This window comes from Anomaloglossus baeobatrachus, chromosome 1 (assembly GCF_048569485.1).
Source record: "Anomaloglossus baeobatrachus isolate aAnoBae1 chromosome 1, aAnoBae1.hap1, whole genome shotgun sequence".
NCBI classification, from domain to species: Eukaryota; Metazoa; Chordata; class Amphibia; order Anura; family Aromobatidae; genus Anomaloglossus; species Anomaloglossus baeobatrachus.
Genome location: NC_134353.1, coordinates 882,476,588 through 882,502,739, shown reverse-complemented (window position 1 = coordinate 882,502,739; position 26,152 = coordinate 882,476,588). Strand labels below are relative to the sequence as shown.

Below are 26,152 nucleotides of genomic sequence, written 5' to 3'. Positions count from 1 at the left end.
AAATATCTGTCTGTATTGCTCAATATTGAGGACAACATTATTCTTAAGGCTACTTTACACGCTGCGATATTGGTCCCGATATCGCTAGCGTGGGTACCCGCCCCCATCTGTTGCGCGACACGGGCAAATCGCTGCCCATGCCGCACAACATCGCCCAGACCCGTCACACATACTTACCTGCCCGGCGACGTCGCTGTGACCGGCGAACCGCCTCCTTTCTAAGGGGGGCGGTCCGTGTGGCGTCACAGCGACGTCACTAAGCGGCCGCCCAATAGCAGCGGAGGGGCGGAGCTGAGCGGGACGTAACATCCCGCCCACCTCCTTTCTTCCGCATAGCGGCCGGGAGGCAGGTAAGGAGAGCTTCCTCGTTCCTGCGGCGTCACACATAGCGATGTGTGCTGCCGCAGGAGCGACGAACTACATCGTTACTGCTGCAGTAACGATAATCAAGAATGGACCCCCATGTCACCGATGAGCAATTTTGCACGTTTTTGCAACGATGCAAAATCGCTCATCGGTGTCACACGCAGCAACATCGCTAATGCCGCCGGCTGTGCGTCACAAATTCCGTGACCCCAACGACTCCGCATTAGCAATGTCGCAGCGTGTAAAGCCCCCTTTAACCAAATCCTCAACTCCATTTGCTGAAATGCAGCCCCAAATCTACAAGGAACCTCTACTGTGTTCCATTGTTGTCTGTAGACACTCATCATTTTACCACTCTCCAGGCCTTCGTGAACAAGCTGCTTTCTGTTACAACCAAATATTACACCAATAGAGCACCTGATTCCATTTTTCCGCACCCCAGTTCCTTTGTTTTCATGCATAGTTGAGATACCTGGCGTTGTTTTCATGTCGAAAGTATGTCTTTTAGTCTCAATTCTGCCATGAAGATCCCTTTTGGCCAGGTATTTTCAAACAGAAGATCTCTGTAGCTGGGTCCCACTAGTTGCTGCCCATTTTGACTGATGACACTGCTGGACATCTCCTGATTTCATAAGGAAGCATGTTGTGTTCTTCATCTGCTCCACTAAATTTCCTTGTTTGATCACTGCAGTCCTCAACATTGCCTATTTCTTGGTGCTTCTTCAACAAAGCTTGATGAGCACATCTTGGAACTCCAGTCTGTTTCAAAATCTTTGCCTAGGTGAAACCTTGCTGATGCAATGTAAGTACCTTGTGCCTTGTTGCTCTTCTCAGCCTTGCCATAGTGTATCACCTGAGACATGAATCTATCTTCCACAACCTCACCTTTGAAGCAAAATGTGGCTGTTCTTCCTACACAGTTGTTTCTTTCAGTTAATGACTATTTCCACCTGCATATGAGAATGATCATTCATTATCATCTGTTTGATATAAACTCATACACCTGACTATGAAGGCCCCGTCACACACAGAGATAAATCTTTGGCAGATCTGTGGTTGCAGTGAAATCATGGACATATTATTCCATTTGTACACAGCCACAAACCTGGCACTGATTGTCCACAATTTCACTGCAACCACAGATCTGCCAAAGATTTATCTCTGTGTGTTTAAATGGCCTTAAGTCAAAGAAATCCCTGACTTTCCGTAATCGTACCTAGAAGAATTGATGTTGTTCTGAAGGCAAATGGCAGTCACAACAAATATTGATTTACAGTTCTATTTAATTAATTTACTTTGCATTTTGTTAATTGCTAAAAATAAATTATTAACATTTCTATTTTTGAAAGCATTCTTACATTGCAGGACTTTTTCCATACCTGCCTAAATATATACATTTACATTTATTGGTCCAACTGCAATGACTTGACAACTTTAACTATACACTGCATGATTGTACTGTAATTTTACAGGGTGTTATAAAATGTGAGGCACATTCACAGGCCTGGCTATACAGGTATGTAAACATGGCAAACAAGGGGGTTGTTGTCATGGGTGTGTCACGGGTAACAGACAGTTGTGTGTTTTCTGGCAATAGAAGGTCACAGTGTTTGGCTGAGCAAAATGCTCCCTGACTTTCTATTGTTCCTGCTGTCAGTATTCATTATAATAGGTAGCTTTCCTGCTGGGTTTTCATCTCTCTCCTTTTAGACCCAGCAGGAGCTTGTCTTCCACCCAGCTGCTGATAATCAGTATTCTGTTTTTTGCTTAAATACTCCCTTCTTCCCTGGACTTGTTCATTCTAGCTCTGGTTGCAAGTAGGTGGCTTGTTTTCATTTGTAGTATTGTTGCTGATTCTTTGCTAAACTTTTACCTGTGTCATCTGTGGATAAGTAGTTCATGGTTTTTCCTCCATGTGTCCTCCTTGTGTCTTCCTTTAGCGTTTTCTGTGGTCGATGAAGAGCTAATCTTACCCATTTCCTATTTAGGACTAGCACTAGGGACACCTAGGGTCAGGTATCTGGCTCAGTGCATAGGTGCGGAACCTATTTAGGGTGGTGAGGGACCCCAGAGACCAGCAGTAGGTTTGGTCAGGTGTCACCATCTCCCTTTTGCTAGACGCAGGGGTCCCCTTCCCTTATCTTTTGCCACTTGCTTGATACTTCCCCGTAACTAGCGTGACAATTGTCAGTTGCCCTGACAATGTGATTGGCACTCAAGAATAATTAATTGGGGAGCTGATGGGCTTTGGACAGCTTCCCCTACTTCAGCTGATCAGGTGGCCATGTGTGCACAATTTGCATACCAGAGTTCATTTGATGGCTACACTCACCCGGGTTCTCTCGATAGAAGAGAACTGAGAGAAGCGTATGCGTTTAGCCAGTATATGACTGCAGGTATGCAAATCGCATACATGTTGTCACCTGATTCCCCAACCGCAAGTAGCAGACAAGGTGCTCTTGATGATTTGAAACACAGAGGGCAGGTCATTCACATTGACTGGGGGCTGGCAGAGGAGGGGGAATCACAGACAGGGAGGAGAAAGCCCAGTGCATAGTCTGGCCGCTGTGCACTGAAATCAAATGAGTAAAAAACTTAAATTACTGATTAAAGAACAACAAATCAGATTTCTTCACCAAAGGTATCAGTGTAATCAGTATTACAGCGACATTACAGCCAAGTCTTTACATTACAAAATCATACTGACAGATTCTTTTAAATCTCAGACAGTGAACTATTAAGATCAAAGCTGGTGCTGAATGCAGTAGATCGACTTTGGTGTTGGCTATATAACTCAACTTGTGCGCTCGCCCCATACATGCAGTATATGTGACATGGATGTCACAAATGGGCTGTCCTCAGGCTGTACCAGTTAGCCAATGTGTGTCTAATATGTAGAGTGTGTGTGTGTGTGTGTGTGTGCAATATGCAGTGTGTGTGAGTATAGTATTGAGTGTGTGTGTGTGTGTATGTAACATACAGCATGTGCTTGTGTATGAACCACAGAGTGTGTGTTTAACATACAGTGTACACGGTATGCACATGTAGGCAAGTGGCTATTTTGACCATACCGTCATTTTTATGCAGATTTTCCAACGCCAATGTCATGATCCAGGCCAGCTTTTCCCTGCTGCTGATTACACCCAGCTGTGGCTTGGTCATGTCAAGGGTTAACTTCCCTTGCCTTGTTCTAGATCCCAAGATGCTATACATTACCTCTCTACCTATGGCCCAGTGCCAGTGATATTTCTGCCTTGCAGCATACTGGTTCTGGTGAGTGTTCCCGATCTGTCCTGCCTCCTTGCTTCTGTGTCCTGACTTGTACCCTCCCCGTTCGTCTGCCTGTCCCAGTCCCTGACTTCCCGCTTCTGTCTGTTGTTTGTGTTTCCCTCTGCATACCTGATCTCCTGGCTTCCGACTCGGTTCTGTTTTCTGACTTGATATTGATCCTCCCTTTGCAGTGACTTGACTTTCTTGGCTAGACCTTGACTGTTTGACTACTCTATTGCCCCCTGGTGGCTTGCCTGTTAACATTGCTGAAGTTACTATGCTGTACTTCAGCTGCATTTCCGTTACAGTGTTTTTGTGCCTCTCCTTTGCTACTCTGCTGCCACCTAGTGTGGAATATGCTGTAAAATGTCTTACTAGCCTTTGTACAGCGTGCCAAGCTGTATAATCTTGAATGCTTATTTTATATGAAGTGTATCAGGTGATGTGTATTTGTGTAATGAGAAGGATACAACATCCTTTATCACGGTGTGCAGAATTTTTACGCAGCTTGTTTTCCTCTGGTAAAATGGGTCAAAAAAGAGATTTATCTGACTCTGAAAAGTCAAAAATTGTTACAAGGCTTGCAGTGGGATATAGCACTATTGAAATGGCTAAAATATTGTGGACTGATCACTGAACCATCAAAACTTTTATTGCCCATAGTCAACTGGATCGCAAAAAACATGTTCAGGAAACAAGATGCACATTAACTGTCAAAGATTTGAGAAGAATCAAATGTGAAGCGACCAGGAAGCCATCATCCTCCAGGGCTGTCATATTCCAGAAGCACAACCTCCCTGGAGACCTAGAAGTACAAGGGGTTAAGTGCTCAGAGACATGGCCACGAAAAGAGCCTGAATATCATTGAAAATCTGTGGGATGATTTGAAGCGTGCTGTCCATGCTCGGCGACCATCAAACTTAACTGAACTGGAATTGTTTTGTAAACAGGAATGGTCAAATATACCTTCATCCAGGATCCAGGAACTCATTAACACTAGAACTAGTGGACTCGTGACACCTATATAGAAATACATGGTGCAAAGTAGTCAAAATGACTACCTCAGTAGTTCTAGTGTTAAAAGCTACAGGAAGCGACTAGAGGCTGTTATTCTTGCAAAAGGAGGATCTACAAAATATTAATGTCACTTTTATGTTGAGGTGCCCATACTTTTGCACCGGTCAAATTTTGTTTAAATGCGGATTGCACATTTTCTGTTAGTACAATAAACCTCATTTCAATCCAGAAATATTACTCAGTCCATCAGTTATTAGATATATGAAACTGAAATAGCTGTTGCAAAAACCCAAATTGTTATAAAGAAAAAAGGTTAATATTAATAGGGGTGACCAACCTTTTTCATATGACTGTATATTTGTCACTGATATATTTTTTGGTACTCTCAGGAATGTATTTTTGTACATTTTCAGCTGTTTGATTCTCATTTTAATAAAAATAAATAATTGAGATGCAAAATTTATATTTTTCATTTAGTTGCAAAATAATTCTGCCCACATAGATATTCTCCTAAGAAAAGACAAAACTTCACTTTTACTTTCACAAATATAATGACGAGCAAAAGGTTAACAATGTTTTGAACGTTTGACTTTGAGGCTCCATATCTCACTATCTACTACAGCTTTGAGCGTGAAACTACCTTCATTTATAGACAATCATCTTGATTATCTCACACATATATTTGACTATCAACTATTTAGCATATGATAGTTATGCAGAATCTTGATGTTACTCCTTTGTTACTGTTTTGCTCCTGGTGTTTGAATTGTTGTTCTTCCTGTATACTACAAATTACAACCTGTTCTCACGTTTCCTATTAGCTCAGTGTTTTATTAGGTTGATTCCCAAGCGAAAGGTCACTAGTTCAAATCGAGCAGCAGCCAAGAAGAAGATTTCACAAGAAAAAAGAAACAGCATCATCCAGCTCATCGATAGTGGTCTCTTGGCCAAGAATTTTGCCAAACTGCATCATGTGAGGCCATGACAGTTGGAAGAATACGAAATGAAGCCCATCCATTCATTCAAAAGCCATGAGGTGGACGTCCAGGCAAAATATCGGAGTCAACAAGTCGGCCTACACAAGGCTGCTGGAATGGTGGCCCGAAAAAGGATAAAGAAGCCTCTACTTCAATATTGTTTTAAGAAGCATCGGCTCAAGTTTGCAAAGAAGTATGAAACGTGGACAGAAGATTGGAATCAAGTGATTTATAGTAATGAGATGACAGTCAAGAGAATCGGCTCTGATGGGTGCAAATGGGTCTGGAAGAAACAAGGGAAAAAGGGGTTAGCAGATCAAGAAATAGAAGGAACTGTCAGGTTTGGTGGAGAAATCCTAATAATATGGGGTTGTTTCAGGATCAAAGGCATTGTTGGATACTTAACCAAGATGGATGATGATCTCAATGTTGAGCTAAATGTGTATATCCTACAAGACAAGTTACTTCATACATTCCAGTATTGTAGGTATGAAAAGGACGACATCGTGTTCCAGCAGGACAACGACCCAAAGCATACATCGAGATTGATGAAGAAATGGTTCAATGACAATGAAGTAGAGGTGCAGGATTGGCCCCCACAGCCCCCAGACCTCAACCAATCGAACACTTGTGGGTACAGTTGAGGAAAAAGCTGTATACATCCCCAAGAGAGCTGACCAGTATAGACCAACTCTTGGAACATGTAGAAGTGACCTGGGATCAGATTTCGGTTAAGACTTGCTTCAATCTGATCGAGAGCATGTCCAAGAGGATTGAGGCAGTGCTAAAAGTCAAAAGTGGATTTACAAAATACTAAATAACAAAATAATACAAATTTAAATGTCCCTTTTTAGGAGCAAAATAGTAACAATGCAGTGACATGACAAGAATCTGCATAACTAATCATAGGCTCAATAGTTGCAAGTCAAATTTATGTATGAGATAGCCAAGATGATTGTCTATAAAATGAAGTTAGAGTCACAATCCAAGCTGTAGTGGACGGTGAGATATGGACCCTGAAAGTCAAAAGTTCAAAGTCATGTAGTTTGTGTATATTATGTAGTGCATTCACTGTGTGTGTAGTATCCAGATTAAAAAATATTGGCACTGCAGTCATACATCCAGTGAGGGAGCAAAATACACATCCAACGTGGACTGGATCAACAATACAAAAACTAAAATCATCATTATTGGCAGCACAATGCCCGCTGTACACCGATGTGCTGCTGATAATCTTGTCCACATTTAAGGTATCATGTTATCAATCAACGATTGTTCTGTCCCCATTTTTCTTTGTCACCTGGTAAATAAGCTCTAAGCAACCTGAATATAGTTGATCAGGTCTGAACTTAACTCTTGTAAAAGAAACCCAATTTGGTCTGTGCAATATTTTAACAATTGGGGTTTCCAGGCTGTAATTTTTGCCCACGGCCATGCATTGTTTAAAACCAGCCCTGGTTGTCATCCGGGCCTGTCAGGTTGCAGCACTGGTTAAGATTATATTTAGGGATGATCGAATACTTAAATATTTGGCTTCGCGAATATCCGACGAATAGGTCGCCGCTATGCGAATATTCGATGCGCAATGTAAGTCTATGGGAAGCCCGAATAGTTCCGAATATTTGTTATTCGGGTATCCCATAGACTTACATTACGCATCGAATATTCGCGTATAGTCGAATAGCGGCGACCTATTCGGAAAATATTCGTGAAACTGAATATTTGAGGTATTCGATCATCCCTAATTATTTTGCATGGAACATCATAAATTCTGGTTTCGGTAGTCAACACCGGAGTGGCAGCGCTGAGCAGCAAGGTTTAGATTGGCAAGTAACACTTATCTTTCTATTTTAAAAGTATTCCTCCTTCCACTAGTTTTTTTCCCTTCACAATGAAGAAAATATGCAGTTATATTATTGTAGCTGTCTGGGGAGCGGCTGCCTAACCGAGCAAAGATTTATCTGTGACATGAATCAGCAATGCGCTGCAGTAAGAAGAGATCCTGGATGAAAGAGTGGTGAAAAGGAGAAATATGGAAACTATTAAAAAGGTCCAATTTCTGGAACTGAACCTCATGTTAGTCAGCTGGCCCAATTCTTCATTCCTTATGTCCTCGGAGGTTGTCATCAGGATTTCGGTCATGACAGCTAAACCCACAAAATAGTTCATTTACTTGTCTATATAGAGGAGTTTGTACAAATAAGGAATTCTGCCGCGCGAATATATCATGTCTGTGTGTACGCTGGATACAACATGAACAACACACAATGTAATGGAACATCACAATAAAGGAAACAATGTCTTAGAAACAATGACTCATTTGAATATTATCTTAGAAGCATTTCCTCCGGATAATATAGTACTCAGTAGTGTGATAATTGTCAGCTTTCACTTTCTTATTGCAGTTGTATTTTATAAAATATATATATATTTATTTAGTTTAATATATGTTCATGTATGCAACCGCCAATCTAATTTATGTGTCTAACTTCTACAGAAATAGAGAATTTATCAGTAAAATCAGAGCCAGAATGAATAGATTTTTGGCATGAGGAGGTCAATTTGTTCTTTAACTTTTCATTCCTATATCATAAATTGACAATTACTGATCCATTTAAGATTTATTGCAATTCAATACTATACAATAATAGTGAACAAGCAACAGGCAAAGAATTTATATATATAATTGCCTTATTCTGTCTGTCTGTCTGTCTTGCTCCAAAATTGTGTCCTTACGGTGACACAAAGCGGATTGGCCGCTGGCCGCGCCATGGCCCCGCCCCCCCGCACGGATTGGTCGCTCGCCCTGGCTCCCCCCCCACACGGATTGGCCGGCCGCTCGCACAGACTCCACCCCCACACGGATTGGCCTCTCGCCCCGGCACCCTGCACGTATTGGCAACTCGGCCACGCCCCGCCCCCCTCGCGCAATGCACGCTCGCTCTGGCCCCGCCCCCCGCACGCATCCCCCGAACTGACACGGAGACACGACTCCCAGGTGAGTACTGTACCCCCGGGAGCCCACACCAGCATACGCCACCAACCCAGCCGACACATACCCTCGCATTGCTGGGGTTTGCCGCCGTATGCTGGTGTGGGCTCCCGTGCAAGTGGGGGACGGGATGCGCTGGTAACCATGGTAGTATAGTTACCAGCGCATCAAGGTCCTGCAGCGGTGGAAAATCCAGACGCACACACATAACAACAGACACACACACACACACATCAGATCACACTCACTCTCACACACACCTCACACACACATCAGATAGCATCCACACACTCAAAGCATCCGGAGATATCGCTTGCTTCTCGGCGGCGATACTGTGCTGTGAGCTTCCAGGACCTGCCGGAGGATCACATGGCCAGAAGCATGTGGTATCTCCGGATGTTGTGAGTGTGAGCGCGTATGTGCAATATCGTCAGTGTGTGTGTGTGTGTATGAGTGTATGCGATCGGATGTGTGTGAGTGTATGCAATCGGGTGTGTGTGAGTGTATGCGATCGGGTGTGTGTGAGTGTATGTGATCGGGTGTGTGTGAGTGTATGCGATTGGGTGTGTGTGAGTGTATGCGATCGGGTGTGTGTGAGTATGCGATCGGGTGGGTGTGAGTGTATGCGATCGGGTGGGTGTGAGTGTATGCGATCGGGTGGGTGTGAGTGTATGCGATCGGGTGGGTGTGTGTGTGTGTGAGTGTATGCGATCGGATCTGTGAGTGTCGGCAGAGGAGCACGGCGTGCTGGAGGAGGCTGGGAGGAGAGAGGCTGATCCTGGGGAAGGCTGGGAGGGGGAGGCTGATGCTGGGGGAGGCTGATGTTGGGGGAGGCTGGGAGGGTGTAAGCTGATGCTGGGGGAGGCTGATGCTGGGGGAGGCTGGGAGGAGAGAGGCTGATGCTAGGGGAGGCTGATGCTGGGGGTGGCTGGGATGAGAGAGGCTGATGCTGGGGGAGGCTGATGTTGGGGGAGGCTGGGAGGGTGTAGGCTGATGCTGGGGAGGCTGATGCTGGGGGAGGCTGGGAGGAGAGAGGCTGATGCTGGGGGAGGCTGATGCTGGGGGTGGCTGGGATGAGAGAGGCTGATGCTGGGGGAGACTGATGCTGGGGGAGGCTGGAAGGAGAGAGGCTGATGCTGGGGGAGGCTGATGTTGGGGGAGGCTGGGAGTGTGTAGGCTGATGCTGGGGGAGGCTGATGCTGGGTGAGGCTGGGAGGAGAGAGGCTGATGCTGGGGGAGGCTGATGCTGGGGGTGGCTGGGATGAGAGAGGCTGATGCTGGGGGAGGCTAATGCTGGGGGAGGCTGGAAGGAGAGAGGCTGATGCTGGGGGAGGCTGATGCTGGGGGAGGCTGGGAGGGTGAGGCTGATGCTGGGGGAGGCTGGGAGGAGAGAGGCTGATGCTGGGGGAGGCTGATGCTGGGGGAGGCTGGAAGGAGAGAGGCTGATGCTGGGGGAGGCTGATGCTGGGGGAGGCTGGGAGGGGGAGGCTGATGCTAGGGAAGGCTGGGAGGAGAGAGGCTGATGCTGGAGGAGGCTGGAAGGAGAGAGGCTGATGCTGGGGGAGGCTGGGAGGAGAGAGGCTGATGCTGGGGTAGGCTGGGAGGCGGAGGCTGATGCTGGGGGAGGCTGGGAGGCGGAGGCTGATGCTGGGGGAGGCTGATGCTGGGGGAGGCTGGAAGGAGAGAGGCTGATGCTGGGGGAGGCTGATGCTGGGGGAGGCTGGGAGGGGGAGGCTGATGCTGGGGGAGGCTGGGAGGAGGGAGGCTGGGAGGAGAGAAGCTGATGCTGGGGGAGGCTGATGCTGGAAGGAGAGAGGCTGATGCTGGGGGAGACTGATGCTGGGGGAGGCTGGAAGGAGAGAGGCTGATGCTGGGGGAGGCTGATGCTGAGGGAGGCTGGGAGGTGGAGGCTGATGCTGGGGAAGGCTGGGAAGAAGGAGGCTGGGAGGAGAGAGGCTGATCCTGGGGAAGGCTGGGAGGAGGGAGGCTGGGAGGAGAGAGGCTGATGCTGGGGGAGGCTGATGCTGGGGGAGGCTGGAAGGAGAGAGGCTGATGCTGGGGGAGGCTGGGAGGGGGAGGCTGGGAGGAGAGAGGCTGATGCTGGGGGAGGCTGGGAGGAGGGAGGCTGGGAGGGGGAGGCTGAGAGAAGAGAGGCTGATGCTGGGGGAGGCTGAGGCTGGGAGGAGAGAGGCTGATGCTGGGGACAGAGAGGCTGATGCTGGGAGGAGAGAGACTGATGCTGGGAGGAGAGAGGCTGATGCTGGGAGGAGAGAGGCTGATGCTGCGGGTAGAGAGGCTGATGCTGGTGCAGCATGGGGGATGGAGCACGATGGGGGGTGCGTAGCATGGGGGATGGAGCACGTTTGGGACTGCGCAGCATGGCGGATGGACCACGTTTGGGAGTGCGCAGCATGGCGGATGGAGCATGTTTGGGAGTGCGCAGCATGGCGGATGGAGCACGTTTGGGAGTGCGCAGCTTGGCGGATGGAGCACGTTTGGGAGTGTGCAGCATGGCGGATGGACCACGTTTGGGAGTGCGCAGCATGGCGGATGGAGCACATTTGGGAGTGCGCAGCATGGCGGATGGAGCACGATGGGGGGTGCGCATCATGGCGGATGGAGCATGTTTGGGAGTGCGCAGCATGGCGGATGGAGCACGATGGGAGGTGCACACCTCCCCCCAACACACACACACACACAACACACCACACACACACTGGCAACCACAAACACCGCCCTACACAGACACCCACACACACAGACAACGCTGCACACACACAACACCCAACACACAAACACTGCGGCACACACAAATATACGCACATACCGCGCAACACACACACATTGCACAAAACATACCTCCCCCCAAAACACACCAAACCCACACAAACCGCGCAACACACACACACACACAATGCTACAGACACACAGCGCTCCACAAACAACGCAACACACGCAACACACAAACAACACCGCTCTCACCCCCCGCCACACCAAGACAACACCCAGAACATGTACAGCGCCCTACACAAACACTTGGTAACTACACACAACAACATCTATATATATATATATATATATATATATATATATATAACAAAAATCATACATTAACTACACAATACGTAAATTCTAGAATACCCGATGCATAGAATCGGGCCACCTTCTAGTGTTTATATAATCCTGTAATTTATAATGTAATTGTTGATATACGCTTAATATGTGTATGTTAAATCCCGTTAGTAGATGTTTTTTAAATTATAACTATGGATGCATAAATAAAATGGTAATCATGCCCCAGAAGAAGCTATTTTGTGGGCGAAACCTTGGTTTGGGCAAAGAGATCAGCATTTGCCATACAACGATCAGCTAGAGACGCTATGTTTAGAATTTATCGCTTTTTAGGGATCTTTTCTGAATTTACCCAATAAGTCACTTGGTACTTAGGTTGAAGAAAGCCCGAGGTCCATCTAGTTCATCTTTTCTCCACTAATTATACATTTTGTCATCAAATCATTTCTAACCAACATTGCTGTGTGTACTGACTAAATCATCCATGTAGTCTACGTTTTGTTGCTTCTGCACAATAGATTTTATTAATCACATAGGTCCTGATTGTACAGTATAAGATCGAGGATACTTCTGATTTTTGCATGCACCATACTTTGTAGTTGATCACAATTGAATGTGCATAACTGGACCCATTCTGCTCTGAACTTTGTCGTCTTTGTTTAGGAAGCATTGGTGAGCCTTCACTATCGCTGGTTTGAACTCTGACTGTACCCAAGTGCTGCAGCGCTGCGTACCTTTATATGCTGTATGCTGGACAATCATTATTTTTTTTAGAAAGGCCCCTTGTGAAGAAGCTGATCACAATATTTTCCTCTTACTGAGACTTTCAGCAATCACCTGTAGTCTAAAGCAGAGTTCCCCAACTCCAGTCCTCAAGGCCCATCAACAGGTCTTGTTTTCAGAATTTCATTAGCATTGCACAGGTGTTGGAATCATCACCTGTGCAATACTAAGGACATCCTGAAAACATGGACTGTTGGTGGGCCTTGAGGACTAGAGTTGGGGAACTCTGGTCTATGAGACAACCTGGCAATAAGTGATCAATTTACCTACAGGACCACCAAAAGGGACAAGTAAGCGTTACCCAGTGCCATTTCTGTCAATGGGTTGTATGTGTAATATAGGACCATACAGGTCCTAAAGAGAAAGAGACATTCTCCACTCTGGCTAAAAGATGAGGGTCCTGAATCCTCCAAACCTACAGCTGATTCCCATCAGGACTAGAGATGAGTGGACCCGTTGAAATTCGGTTTACCATGTCCAGCCAGACTTTAGATAAAGTTCTATTCTGTACCCGGACAAAACTTGTCCCCCATTGGCGCTCACTGATTGGGCAGTTTGTGTCTCCGCCCACATGTAGCCAGCCATAAAGAGAACACTTCCGGAGGAGGGAGGGAAGGCTTTTGTTCTTGATGCACACTACATCCGATAACGCTGTTGTTACCCCAAGCGTGAGCCATGCAAACACTGCAAGCGGCTCGCATTGGGCCGAGCCCTGAGCGTACCCGAGCACAGCAATGCTCACTGGAGTGGTCAGCATACGTAAAGCACCCAAGCTCTAACGCTGTTTTTTGGTAAAGTCCGTGTTTGGTACCAACACCGGAACTCTACTTTTCAGGTTCACTCATCTCTAATCAGGACACATTTTTTCCTTCATGATACTAAATAGAGGCAAATGATATGCTTGTCAGATCTGATCATAGAAACTAGATTTTGGGTTCTCGGTAGAAACAGAAGCCTTTTTATACATTGCACTATAAAATATACCCAAATAATAAGTTCAGACAAAAAAGAGAGAAATCAGCTCACCGAGTTGCTGTGATCCGCTGTATATCCAGGGCTGCGCACGGAGGGCTGGGCTGCCATATAGAAATCAAGGAAGAAAAATATCCAGCGCGGTCCAAATTCTCGTATAAAAAATCATCTTTATTGTTTAATCCTTAAAAGTAGGAGTTTACAGGCGGTCAGCAAAAATACATGGATGTTAATAGGACCCCACAAAGCTACGCGTTTCGACGTGAGTCTTAATCATGCTCTAAGCATGATTAAGACTCACGTCGAAACGCGTAGCTTTGTCAGCTTTTTGCTGACCGCCTGTAAACTCCTGCTTTTAAGGATTAAACAATAAAGATGATTTTTTATACGAGAATTTGGACCGCGCTGGATATTTTTCTTCCCAAATAATAAGTTAAAGTAGAAAAATGTATGGACTGTAAATTTGTACATTTGCTGCTCTTTTTCCTCTTGGACTGTTGTTCCAGCTGTACAGCTACAAGACCCAACATGTCCCGACCCAAGCAGGTTCTGGACTCTAGCTCTAATTAGCAATACAATTAAAATATCTGTGCCCTATCAGTGTATATCCTTCATAGATATAGCTACTTTGCAGTTAAAAACCCTGATTAATCAAAGTGTTATGTCGGAATTATGAAGCAGGAGTGAGGACAACGCGTTTCGTCAGAACGCCTTCCTCAGGTCTGAATTTATGTTTGAATTATGGCGCAAAACACATCGAAAAGTGGCAACATTTTGCTGCAATGCAAAACTTCATGAGAAAAATTTGTGGCTTGTAGCCTTCTCACCCCACTATTAGCCACCTCTCCCAAAGTGGGTGTAGCTGAGGTTGGAGTCGGGGCAGGGCGACTCGTAGCAATGCCAGCTGGGCAAATTCATCTTGAAGTGGCAGCATTCCATAAGGCAAAAATGTTACTCCAGTCAGTAACATTTTTTGCCATTTCACACTGGGGTGCACCCCACTGATAAGATGTTCTGGATTCAATAAGTGGCATGCACATTTTAATTCTGCACAGCCCTCATTAAAAGGAATCTGTCAACACATTTTGGCTACCTCATCTAAAAGTGGCATGATGTCGGCAAAAAGACACTGAATCAAGCGATGTATCACTTAGTTTACTGGGTTCAGCCATTCCGACACATTCAGAGTTTTAGATTTAGCAATGAAACAGAGCTGAGAGAGCTAACCCCGCCCACATCAGGTTGTCTGTATACATTGTACATTGACAGTGAGATGCTACTTACAACAGAGGGCAATCTAGTCCAGCAGTAATAAGGTCCTAGCGCTAAAACAATCACTGTAAGTGAATAACACCATGGACCTTGATAAGAGAGACATCTCTGAAATCTCTGTGTTAACCCTTACAGCATGCTGTTTTCAGATTACATAGCAAAAACCTGCTGACAGATTCTCTTTGAAACTGTCCTACAAAACGCCAATCTTAGGCCTCTTTCACACATCAGTTGTTTGCCATCAGTGCTGTTAAAATCCATTTGTCATCAGTGCTGGAACTGTTTTTTTCTCATTGCCTTGTATTAGCGACGGATTGCGATGGATGGACTCACGTTACATACGTTGTGCAACACATCCATCGAAAAATGTGTGTCCTGCCGACGGAGCCGATGTCCACATGAAAGTTTTTTGTCTGTGTCAAAAAAATGGACAGCGACGGATCCGTCGGCGTGTCGTTTCTCATAATGGATGCCTATGGGCGCAGGATCCATCGCAATCCGTCAAATGATGGATTCTGGTAACAGATCCGTTTTTTTCAACTGAGCATGCTCAGATGAGGTGTAAATTTATTTCTGGTCAGAAAAAAATTGGTACGACGGATCTGTTTTTTTACAGGATCCGTCGCATTAGTCACAAAATGGATTCTGACTGATTTAAAAAAATTGATGTGTGAAAGAGGCCTTAATGAATTTGGGCTATATATTCCTGTATTCTGCACCTGTATACAGTCATTACTTCCTGATACACGATCTCTGTGGTCTCAGTTCATTTGTTGTGGTGATTTGGTTTTACATGACATGAATTAGTATTGTTTGATATGATTCTAGTGGTTCCTGTAACTGGAAAGCACAAGTAGGTTTTTCTTATCTATCTACTTAGAAAAAATAGAAACTGCCGCACCATGTAATATTGGGTGCAAGACTCCGGAAACTGACAGAAGGCCGACTATATACAGTATAAAGAAGACAGGCGGCTCTCCAAAAAAGTGTACGAAAATGGAGTCCTCAAATGAGATATTTCAGCTCCAGAAAAAAATACGGCTTTCTCATGTCTATCCATCTATCTATTATCTATAATCTATCTATTTATTATCTATCTATTATCTATCTATCTATTATCTATTATTATCGTCTATCTATTATCTATCTATATCTATACATCCATCCATCTATCTATCTATCATCTATCTATTATCTTCTATCGATCATCTATCTATCTATCTATCCATCCATCTATCTATCTATCTATCTATCTATCTATCTATCTATCTATCATATATCTATTATCTTCTATCTATCGATCATCTATCTATCCATCTATTATCTATCTATCTATCTAATAACAAGAAAAGGGGAACAGCTGCACACTGAAATGCCCAACTACTGTACTAAAAAAGATGTAATATAAATTTGAGATGTTTTGCATATCAAAATGGCCATTTTTTTTAAAAATCCAGAGAGGGACAGTAGGATAGAGTAGGACATAGTATAATGAGAGTGCCTTGACGTGGCTACTGGGCAGGTATGAAAATGGCCATTTTTATATGCAAAATTTATATCTCAAATTTTTATTAGATCTTTTTTCGTAGTTGGGCATTTCAGTGTGCAGCTGTTCCCCTTTTCTTGTTATTATATACCATGATAAGATACGCACCTGTTCACATGGAGTGCTGTCAGTCTTTTCTGTCTCTTTGTATCTATCTGTCATCTATCTATCTATCCCTCTATCTATCTATCTATCTCTTATCTATCTATCTATCTATCTATCCCTCTATCTATCTATCTATCTATCTATCTATCCATCTATCTATCTATCCCTCTATCTATCTATCTATCTATCCCTCTATCTATCTATCCATCTATCTATCTATCTATCTATCTATCTATCTATCCCTCTATCTATCTATCCCTCTATCTATCTATCCATCTATCTATCTATCCCTCTATCTATCTATCCCTCTATCTATCTATCCATCTATCTATCTATCCCTCTATCTATCTATCTATCTATCCATCTATCTATCTATCTATCTATCCCTCTATCTATCTATCTATCCCTCTATCTATCTATCCATCTATCTATCTATCTATCCATCTATCTATCTATCTATCCCTCTATCTATCTATCTATCTATCTATCCATCTATCTATCTATTCCTCTATCTATCTATCTATCTATCTATCCCTCTATCTATCCCTCTATCTATCCCTCTATCTATCTATCTATCTATCTATCTATCTATCCCTCTATCTATCTATCCATCTATCTATCTATCTATCTATCCATCTATCTATCTATCCCTCTATCTATCTATCTATCTATCTATCTATCTATCTATCCATCTATCTATCTATCCCTCTATCTATCTATCTATCTATCTATCTATCCCTCTATCTATCCCTCTATCTATCCCTCTATCTATCTATCTATCTATCTATCTATCTATCTATCTATCTATCTATCTATCTATCTATCTATCTATCTATCTATCCCTCTATCTATCTATCCATCTATCTATCTATCTATCCATCTATCTATCTATCCCTCTATCTATCTATCTATCTATCTATCCCTCTATCTATCTATCTATCTCTATCTATCTATATCTATCTATCCATATCTATCTATCTATCTCTTATCTATCTAATCTAATATACACTGTGATTGTGCTGCCTCATGCTCAGTAGCTGTGATGCTCCCTATGTTTGGAGACCATTTACAATATTACAATATTATTTCTGTCTGCCTTTGCAGCTCCAGGTGCATCAGTGACACTTGCTGCTGCTGCTGCTGGTTCACCCATTGACTGCCTATCTCATTTGGTAGTCACTAATCTATTATATACTGGGAAAACCTACAATACTCTTCCCCAGTCACCGACCCTTCACAATATGTTCCTTGTCGCTCCAATTCTTACACTTTTCAATGTTTGCTGCCACTGCCCGTTCACTTGCTGCCACATCCCGCCAGGGTCATGATGATCACTCAGTGTTATTCACTTCACCTGCCACTGGTTTTATTGTTATAGCAGATCGCTGTAAGCCACATAGCAATGATCTACAAATTATTATGTAATCCTATCTATGTATACTTTTTACCTACTTTTGTGACTACTTACATCACTTTCTAAGGTACTGGACTTTGTAAAACCAGTGAGCGCAAGTAAGTTTGTCATTCATCATAGTTAATATTTATCACAATCTTTTGTATTTTCTGTAGGACCGCAGATAAATCATTATAATCTTACATTTAAAATGATAGCTGTATTATGTAAATAGAAATTATTAAATAAATTCACTTAGATAGATGATAGATAGATAGATAGATAGAGGGATAGATAGATAGATAGATATATAGAGGGATAGATAGAGGGATAGATAGATAGATAGAGGGATAGATAGATAGATACATAGATAGATAGATAGAGGGATAGATAGATAGATAGATAGATAGATGGATAGATAGATAGATAGATAGATATAGGGATAGATAGATAGATAGAGGGATATATAGATAGATAGAAGGATAGATAGATAGATAGAGGGATAGATAGATAGAGGGATAGATAGATAGATAGATAGATAGATAGATAGATAGAGGGATAGATAGATAGATAGATAGATAGATAGATAGATAGATAGATAGATGGATAGATAGATTGATAGATATAGATAAATAGAGGGATCAATATATAGATAGATAAATAAAGAGAGAAATTGATAGATATATGATAGATTAGATAGATTAGATAGATAGAGGGATAGATAGATAATAGATTGATAGATGATTAATAGATAAATAGAGGGATAGATAGATAGAGGGATAGATAGATAATAGATTGATAGATGATTAATAGATAAAAACTCTGTTCACCAGAAAACAAGACTTATCCCAAAAATAAGCCCAATTAGGATTTTTTTTGAGTATGCTTAAAATATAAGCCTTACTCCAAAAATAAGCCCTAGTTGGAGGTCCTTAAGGAAGTGCCCAAGAAATTAAAAAAGTTAAAGAATACAGCAGGACTCTTCATCAAAGATGAAAATCCACCATAAATTTGCATTCACCAGACCCCAAACAATTATAGTTGGCAAGTGGCAATGGTGGATGGGCTCTCACACAGAGATCTACATTGCAGTCCGCTTTCTTGCTGTTCCAGCTGCATTGCACTGCAGCTCTCACAAGCAGATCGGGTACCAGTATGATGGTCGGGTACCAGTATGCTTCCAGTCACCAAGGGCAGCCATCCGCTGTAGCATGCAAGGGGACCTAACAGTGACGCAGATTTGTATGTAAGAGCTCATTCAGTTGCCAACTTTAATTATTTGATGTCTGGTAACTGTGATTCGCTTAGGGGGGTGTCTGCTTTCTTTTGGGGGTAAACTTAGCAATACATAGAGAATAATACATTTAAGCAGGTGATTTAAACCTTTGTAAGCACGGTATGTACCCACCACTATTGGACGGGTTCTGCACCATGAGTATAGCAGATCAGATAAGAAAATGTGCATCTGAACCAGTAATAGGATTAACACAAAATGTGGATGTTCCAAAATGTGATGACTGATTAGATTTGAATAAATGTTAATTTTTTTTGTTCAAGAATAAATGTGGATTGTTGTTCATGGGAAAATATAAGACATTACAAGAAAATAAACTCTAGGGCATCTTTCAGAGCAAAAAATAATATAAGATAGCACACCTAGAGAGATAGTCATGAATCGCATATCCCAATATCATACTTTGATCTAAAGCTAAGGACCCACTCAGAGGTTCGCCGTGATGTGGCAGTGGCCTCATACAGTCTGATCAGAATGTTAAACTAAGAACCTCATGTTCAGGTATTTAATTTTTGCCTGGCGGCATTAGATCAAAGTATGATTTTGGGATGTGCTAAAATAATATAAGACCCTGTCTTATTTTCAGGGAAACATGATAGATATAGATAGATAGATAGATAGATAGATAGAGACAGATAGATAGATAGATAGATAGATAGATAGATAGATAGATAGATAGATAGATAGATAGACAGGCACCATTCATATAGCAGGTCCACCTTGACTTACTTGGATGTCTTTTTTTGCTTTTTGATCCAAATATATTAACTAAGTACCTTATATTTTTAACATGTATAATAATATTGGAATTCATATATTTATTTATTGCAGAGTGTGGAGGCAATAAGCTTTGATTGATAGATAGATAGATGATCGACAGATAGATAGATAGATAGATAATAATAGACAGATAAGTAGAAGGATAAATAGATAGAGCGATAGATATGGATGGATAGATAGATAGAGGTAGGGATAGCTAGATAGAGGGATAGATAGGGATGGGCAGATGAATAGAGAGAGGGATAGATAGATGATAGATAGGTAGAAGGATAGAGGGATAAATATAGATAGATAAATAGATAGGAGGGATAGTTATAGATAGATAGATATAGATAGATAGAGTGATAGATATAGAGAGATAGATAGATAGAGGGATAGATCGAGGGATAGATATAGATAGATAGATGATATTAGATAAAAATGCAGGTAGACACGAAAGAGACAGATTTACAATCAAGAGTTATAGATGAAACCTAGCAGGACAGACACACAGATGAGACAGTATATAGTACATTCGGCTGTAGATGTGTGATGATGTGAATGTCACTGGGGCAGAAAAATATTACATGAGTGTGAAGTAACTGGATAAAAAAAATAGTGATTCCACATAGTGTTAAAATGGGAAATAATGCCAGAGTTGGTTAATCAGAAATTTGATGGAATGTGATCATTACCTCTGCATATTCCAAATTCATCTCCAAAATCATCCTCTTCTGTAAAAAATTGGCATTTCAGTCCGGGCCCACATTTAACACCATCCATGCCAGACACAGTCCGGTAACAAGTTTCCCCGGCAGCGGCCGCACAGACCCTGCAGCAGCCGCAGTCGTCCAGCACTGTCCTCTTGCACCTTATGGTGCTTTTGCACTCATTGCTGTCGCAGCGTTCTGGGCAGTCCACGGCATACTGGGCAGTCCAGGCTGTGCCAAGGTGCACGTTAATCAAGAGAGAGGCAACGAAGATGCATCCCTTCATATCTGCAGACAGGGTGGACTGGGGACCGAGCTTCAGCTGAGGACAGGAACGAATCCAAACTAGTAGCTGAGCATCAACCTACAAATTTAGCAGCTTTATACATTGTCTTCCCACAGGCTTGTCAGTCGTCAGCTTCCTCAATCCGGCAGTGCTATCCTACTGCCAGCCTCCCTTGTTTAACTTCATGAGATCCAGGATGGAGGCTGGGTTAACACAAGCTGCTGCTGCCATCCAGGAATTGAAAAGCCTGAGTTGATGTCATTTGTTTTCCTTAGATAGATGGTGATTTTTTGTTTATTGTTTTCTTTCTTTTTTTTCCTTTTTGTAAACCTTCATCAAAGTCCCGACATATCAACGACGAAGAGAGAAAGATGAGAGGATCCGAAAATAATAGCTTCTTTCCTTTCCCAGTAACATTTTTTTTCTGAATCGATAAACTTTTATTGAACACCAAAAAAAAGCATTGATTACACCTGAAAAATAATTTTACTTATCATCCCACAATACATGTACATGAATAATACCTATACAAACAAATTGTTCATTCAATGTCATTGAAATAACCAAAGTACACTGGAGAGCAAAATTACAGAACAACACACAATTTCCTAAATGTTGCAGTCGTTGTGTCGCCCTATGTGATTATATCCTAACATGAGTAACCTAGCCGTATTGTAAGCTTATTTCATAAATTTTATTATTTATTTATTTATTATTAATTATTATTATTATTATTATTATTATTAAATTTTATTTATTGTAAAGCACATAATAAAAATGTAATGAGATAAATGAAAAAAGAACACGGATCAAAATTAGAGAACACTTTCAAATACCTGCAAGTTATTGGTGTTAATCTGGCACCTGGTGCTAATTTCCTTAATTATCTGACAAACCCCATGGAACTGGCAGCCTTAACTTTCCAGTTTGCACTGATTTTACAAAAATGGTGTGCCGTTCCAAAGTGACTATAACTCTCCAGCAGCAGGTTGTCCAGATGAAGGCCAAAAGGGTGACCCTATGAGCCAGAGAAAGAAAAATTGTTCATTCCAAGTCTATGATTTCAAGAATATTGCATCTTTACAACATCACAAACTCTTTCAAGTTCCCCAAGAAGACTGGTCGCCCTCAAAAAAACAAATGCAAGAGAGGACAGGATAGTGGGGAGAATCTCCATGGGTAATTATTTCCACACTGCAGCTGGAATTGCTCGGCATTCAGCACTGAACAGGGTAAGGATCTGTCTTGTCATACCATGTCATGATGTTTAAAAGCATTTGGACTGAAAGCCCACTCTGCAGCAACCAAACTGCTCATTAGCAGAAAGAATCAAAAGGCTAGACTAATCTTTCGTAAGGAGCATATTGTGTGGACAGAGGAAAAGTAGTCCACAGTTCATTTTAGTGATGATAGCAAGTTAAATTTATTTGTGTCTGATGGGAAACATTATGTTCGTCGAACTGCGGAAAGATTGAACCCAAAGTGTTTTAAGAAGTCAGTGAGAGGTGGTGGAGGAAGTGTCATGGTTTGGGAAATGTTTTCTGCAGCAGGAGTTGGACCTCTCATACAGCTACATGTCAGTGAATGCAAGTGTGTATCAAAACCTTCTTCAGCAAACTGTGGTTCCTTACTTGCGTTCATCACTCAATCAGCCAGCAATTTTCATGCAAGACAATGCAGAGCTAATAAAACAGTTGTTATTGCGTTGTAATGAATCTCTTTGTATAATGTGTTGCCTTGCTACTTCTACGACGACGACCGGCTGCAGGGTGGTGGACGCACCCCTGAAGACCCAAGCAAGTATAGCACCCCCCAGCTGGGGCAGAACACAAACACAAGGTCAGTTTAGTAAAGTAAAGAGTAGGCCTGCTGGCCATCCCTCTACACAGGTTTGAATCTTTAACACATCTCTTATTAATTTACCAACCCACCCCCCCAAAGCAACACAAGTCTTGGGCAAGTCCAGAACATGTACATCAAGTCCGCTTTTTCTTCCCCACAACGCGGACAATGGTCATGGGTCCCAAGGACCAGTCTACACAATACCTTTGGGGTCCTATAGACTCTATGAACTAAAAAGAGACCTTCTTTGTGTCGTGTTTATTGAAAGCAACCTCAGAGACTCCAGCACCACTTCCCATTTCTCTGCAGAAATACTACCAAGATCCTCCTCCTACTTATTCGAAACCTGACTTATTGGATCACCCAAAAGCTTTAACAACAATTAATTGAATACCGGAGAGATTCCCTTAATTGATTTTGCCTGTACTATTAAATCTAAAGGCTGCTTTACACGGTACGACCGATTGTGCAATTTCATAATCGATCGTACCCGCCCCCGTCCTTTTTACGTCACGGGCAAATCGCTGCCCGTGGCGCACAAAGTCGGTAACCCCGGTCACACGTACTTACCTCTCGTGCGACCACGCTGTGGGCGGCGAACGTCCACTTCCTGGAGTGGGAGGGAAGTTCGGTGTCACAGCGACGTCACACGGCCGCCAGCCAATGGAAGCGGAGGGGCGGAGATGAGCGGGATGTAAACATCCCGCCCACCTCCTTCCTTCACATAGCCGGCGGCGGCCGCGTGACACAGGTAAGCTGCTGTTCATCGTTCCCGGGGTGTCACACTGAGCAGCGTGTGCTACCCCGGAAACGATGAACAACTAAATTAAGCGATATTATGGAACCTAGCGAGCAGTACACGACTCACGATTTGTGAAAGATACTGCGTCGCCAGGAGGTGTCACACAGGCCGGCATCGCCAGCGATGCCGGATGTGCGTCACAAAAACCGTGACCCCGACGATCTATCGCACGATAGATTGTCTGGTGTAAAGCAGCCTTAACAGCCCATTATAGAAATAGACAGTGATGGCTTCCTGAGCCCGTATTGTGCATCTTTGTTGCAAGTATTTAAAGAATTCAGATTTACACATATTATACTCCAGTTTTAGTTGTTCGAATGACTTACAATAATTATCTGATGATAACTGATGCACATATTTCAATCCCCGATTCTCCCACTCTCTGCAACTCCTTCAGATTAGAGTTATTCCAGATAGGTGTGTACTTTGAGCAGTCTGTCATTCCTAACAGTCTTTTACATGTCTACCAAATTTTGTGGACTAATGACCAAGTAGGGTACATACTTGGGCCACCTACAAACTCAATAACATTTTTAGTCAAAACGTAATCTCTGGTTAATATGGAAGGTAGGTAGTTTCATAATGGATCCCTAACGAATCCACTTTGTTGGGAAAGTCTGCTATAGAGGGTAGCAGTCACAACTAACCATTGGACCGTGTGGCAAAATCTTTAAAGGGATTGTCTAATTAATTAAAAACATTTAATTAAATGTGATCACATTAGCAAATTATGCAATGTTTATTAGCTGGATGTAATAAGCAAACATGGTTTAACTCTGTCCACTTGGTCTTTTGCTTTTTGCCTATAGCTGCTTTAAATATCTGCATAGCTTAAAGCTCATGGGTCACAAAGCAATGTTACATTTTTAATAGGCCCCACCTGCCTACCACCAATAGCTAAGCCTCTGGGTTGGTTTTCTGCTAGATATTGCCTAACCCTTCACCAGTATTTTGTGACCCTGAAGCTGCTTGCTTTGGTAGTACTATGGTAGTTGAACCCATGGAGCGTGTACTTGAACTCAGAACTAGTAATTATCGAGCACTAAAATGGTCAAGTGCTCGCTAATCAAATCGAGCAGGTCAGACGCATGGACAGGCTTGACTCGAGTACTGAGTATAACAAAGTCAATCAGAAACTTGAACATGTTTCTAGAAGATGTTAATAGGAGGGCGGGGGGGCAAGAAAATCACTTTAGTGAATAGAGACAGAAGAGTCAGGGGGTATCTCGTTCAATGGCCTAGCTGTCTTTAGAAAGATCATATGGGCCAGTCCTCTTCTCACTGAACGCCGCACTCCTTCTCCAGAACACTCCTCAGACAATCTAATATATAAAGCTGAATGTGTGCGTGTGTGTGTGCGTGTGTGCGTGTGCGTGTGCGTGTGTGTGTGTGCGCGTGTGCGTGTGTGTGTGTGCGTGTGCGTGTGTGTGTGTGCGAGTGTGTGTGCGTGTGTGTGTGCGTGTGTGTGTGTGTGTGTGCGTGTGTGTGTGCGTGTGTGTGTGTGTGTGTATGTCCGGGATTGGCATCTGCACCGTCGCAGCTACAGCCACAAAATTTTGCATACTCACATGTCTAGACCCCAAGAGCGTCATAGGCTATGTTGTGAGGCGAAATTTTAACCCCGCACGTTACAATTTACCAATCAATTTTGCCCCTATCTACATAATGGGGAAAAAGTGAAACGAAAAGAGTATCCGCACCATTGCATTTACAATCACAAAATTTTGCACAGACACCTCATGTGACCCAGGGAACGTCGTAGACTATGTTTTGACAGGAGAATTTAACCCCGCGCTTTACAGTTACTCTCCAAAAAACATGCCTTCATTAAAGTAAATGGAGCCTGGAACTACAGGTTATTAGTAGGAGCTGTGAGTGGTTGCTATAGGAACAAAAGAAATTCGTAGTATAAGAAGCTTATATGTGAGGTAATAAGATGTCGGTGGGGAGACGGATAGAGAGACAGAGAGAGACAGACAGAGAGACAGACAGAGACAGAGACAGAAGGTGAAAAAGACAGACAGAGAAATACGGGGAAAGAGACAGACAGACCTGGAAAGAAACAGACCCAGAAAGAGACAGATGGGGAAAGAGACAGACAGACATGCAGACAGGGACAGAGACAGGCAGACAGGGAAGGAGGAGACAGCTAGAGAGACAGACAAAGATAAATGGGGAAAGACAGAGACCTTAATAGAGACAGACAGGGAAAGAGACAGAGAAATAGAGACAGACAAAGACAGGCAGACAGGGAAAGAGACAGACAGGAAAAGACACAGACAAAGAGACGGGGAGACAGACGGGGAAAGAGACAGACCTGGGAAGAGACAGATGGGGAAAGAAACAGAGAGATAGAGACAGACAAAGAAAGAGACAGAGACAGACAGACGAGGAAAGAGGCAGACCTGTAAAGAGACAGACCTGGAAAGAGACAGACAAAGACAGACGGGGAAAGAGACAGATCTGGAAAGGGACAGACGGAGCACATTACTTGGCCAATTTAGTTAAATCTGTGTGGAATATCTGTGGTGTTGAAATATATGTTGTGAAATGCTTCTATTAGCTTAGTTTTTGCCTTTTAATAATTACATTTATATCTATTTGTTTTGTGTTTTTTGTGCGCAGAATACATTTTTGTTAATACATTCTATTTTGTTAACAGCAGTTATTAAACCGGGCGAAGCTGGGTAGTAA

The 26,152-nt window shown here is 43.0% G+C and overlaps 1 protein-coding gene across 1 annotated transcript in view; it reads right to left on the bottom strand.

The window, feature by feature from the left end:
• The window catches only part of ESM1 (endothelial cell specific molecule 1), a 30,086-nt gene extending 9,090 nt beyond the window's left edge, over nt 1-20,996 (bottom strand). The window contains exon 1 of the mRNA XM_075342818.1: nt 20,514-20,996. Within this exon, the coding sequence (XP_075198933.1) occupies nt 20,514-20,814 (301 nt within the window). The 5' untranslated portion in view covers nt 20,815-20,996. The remainder of the gene's footprint in view (nt 1-20,513) is intronic.
• Between the last annotated feature and the right edge of the window lie 5,156 nt (nt 20,997-26,152).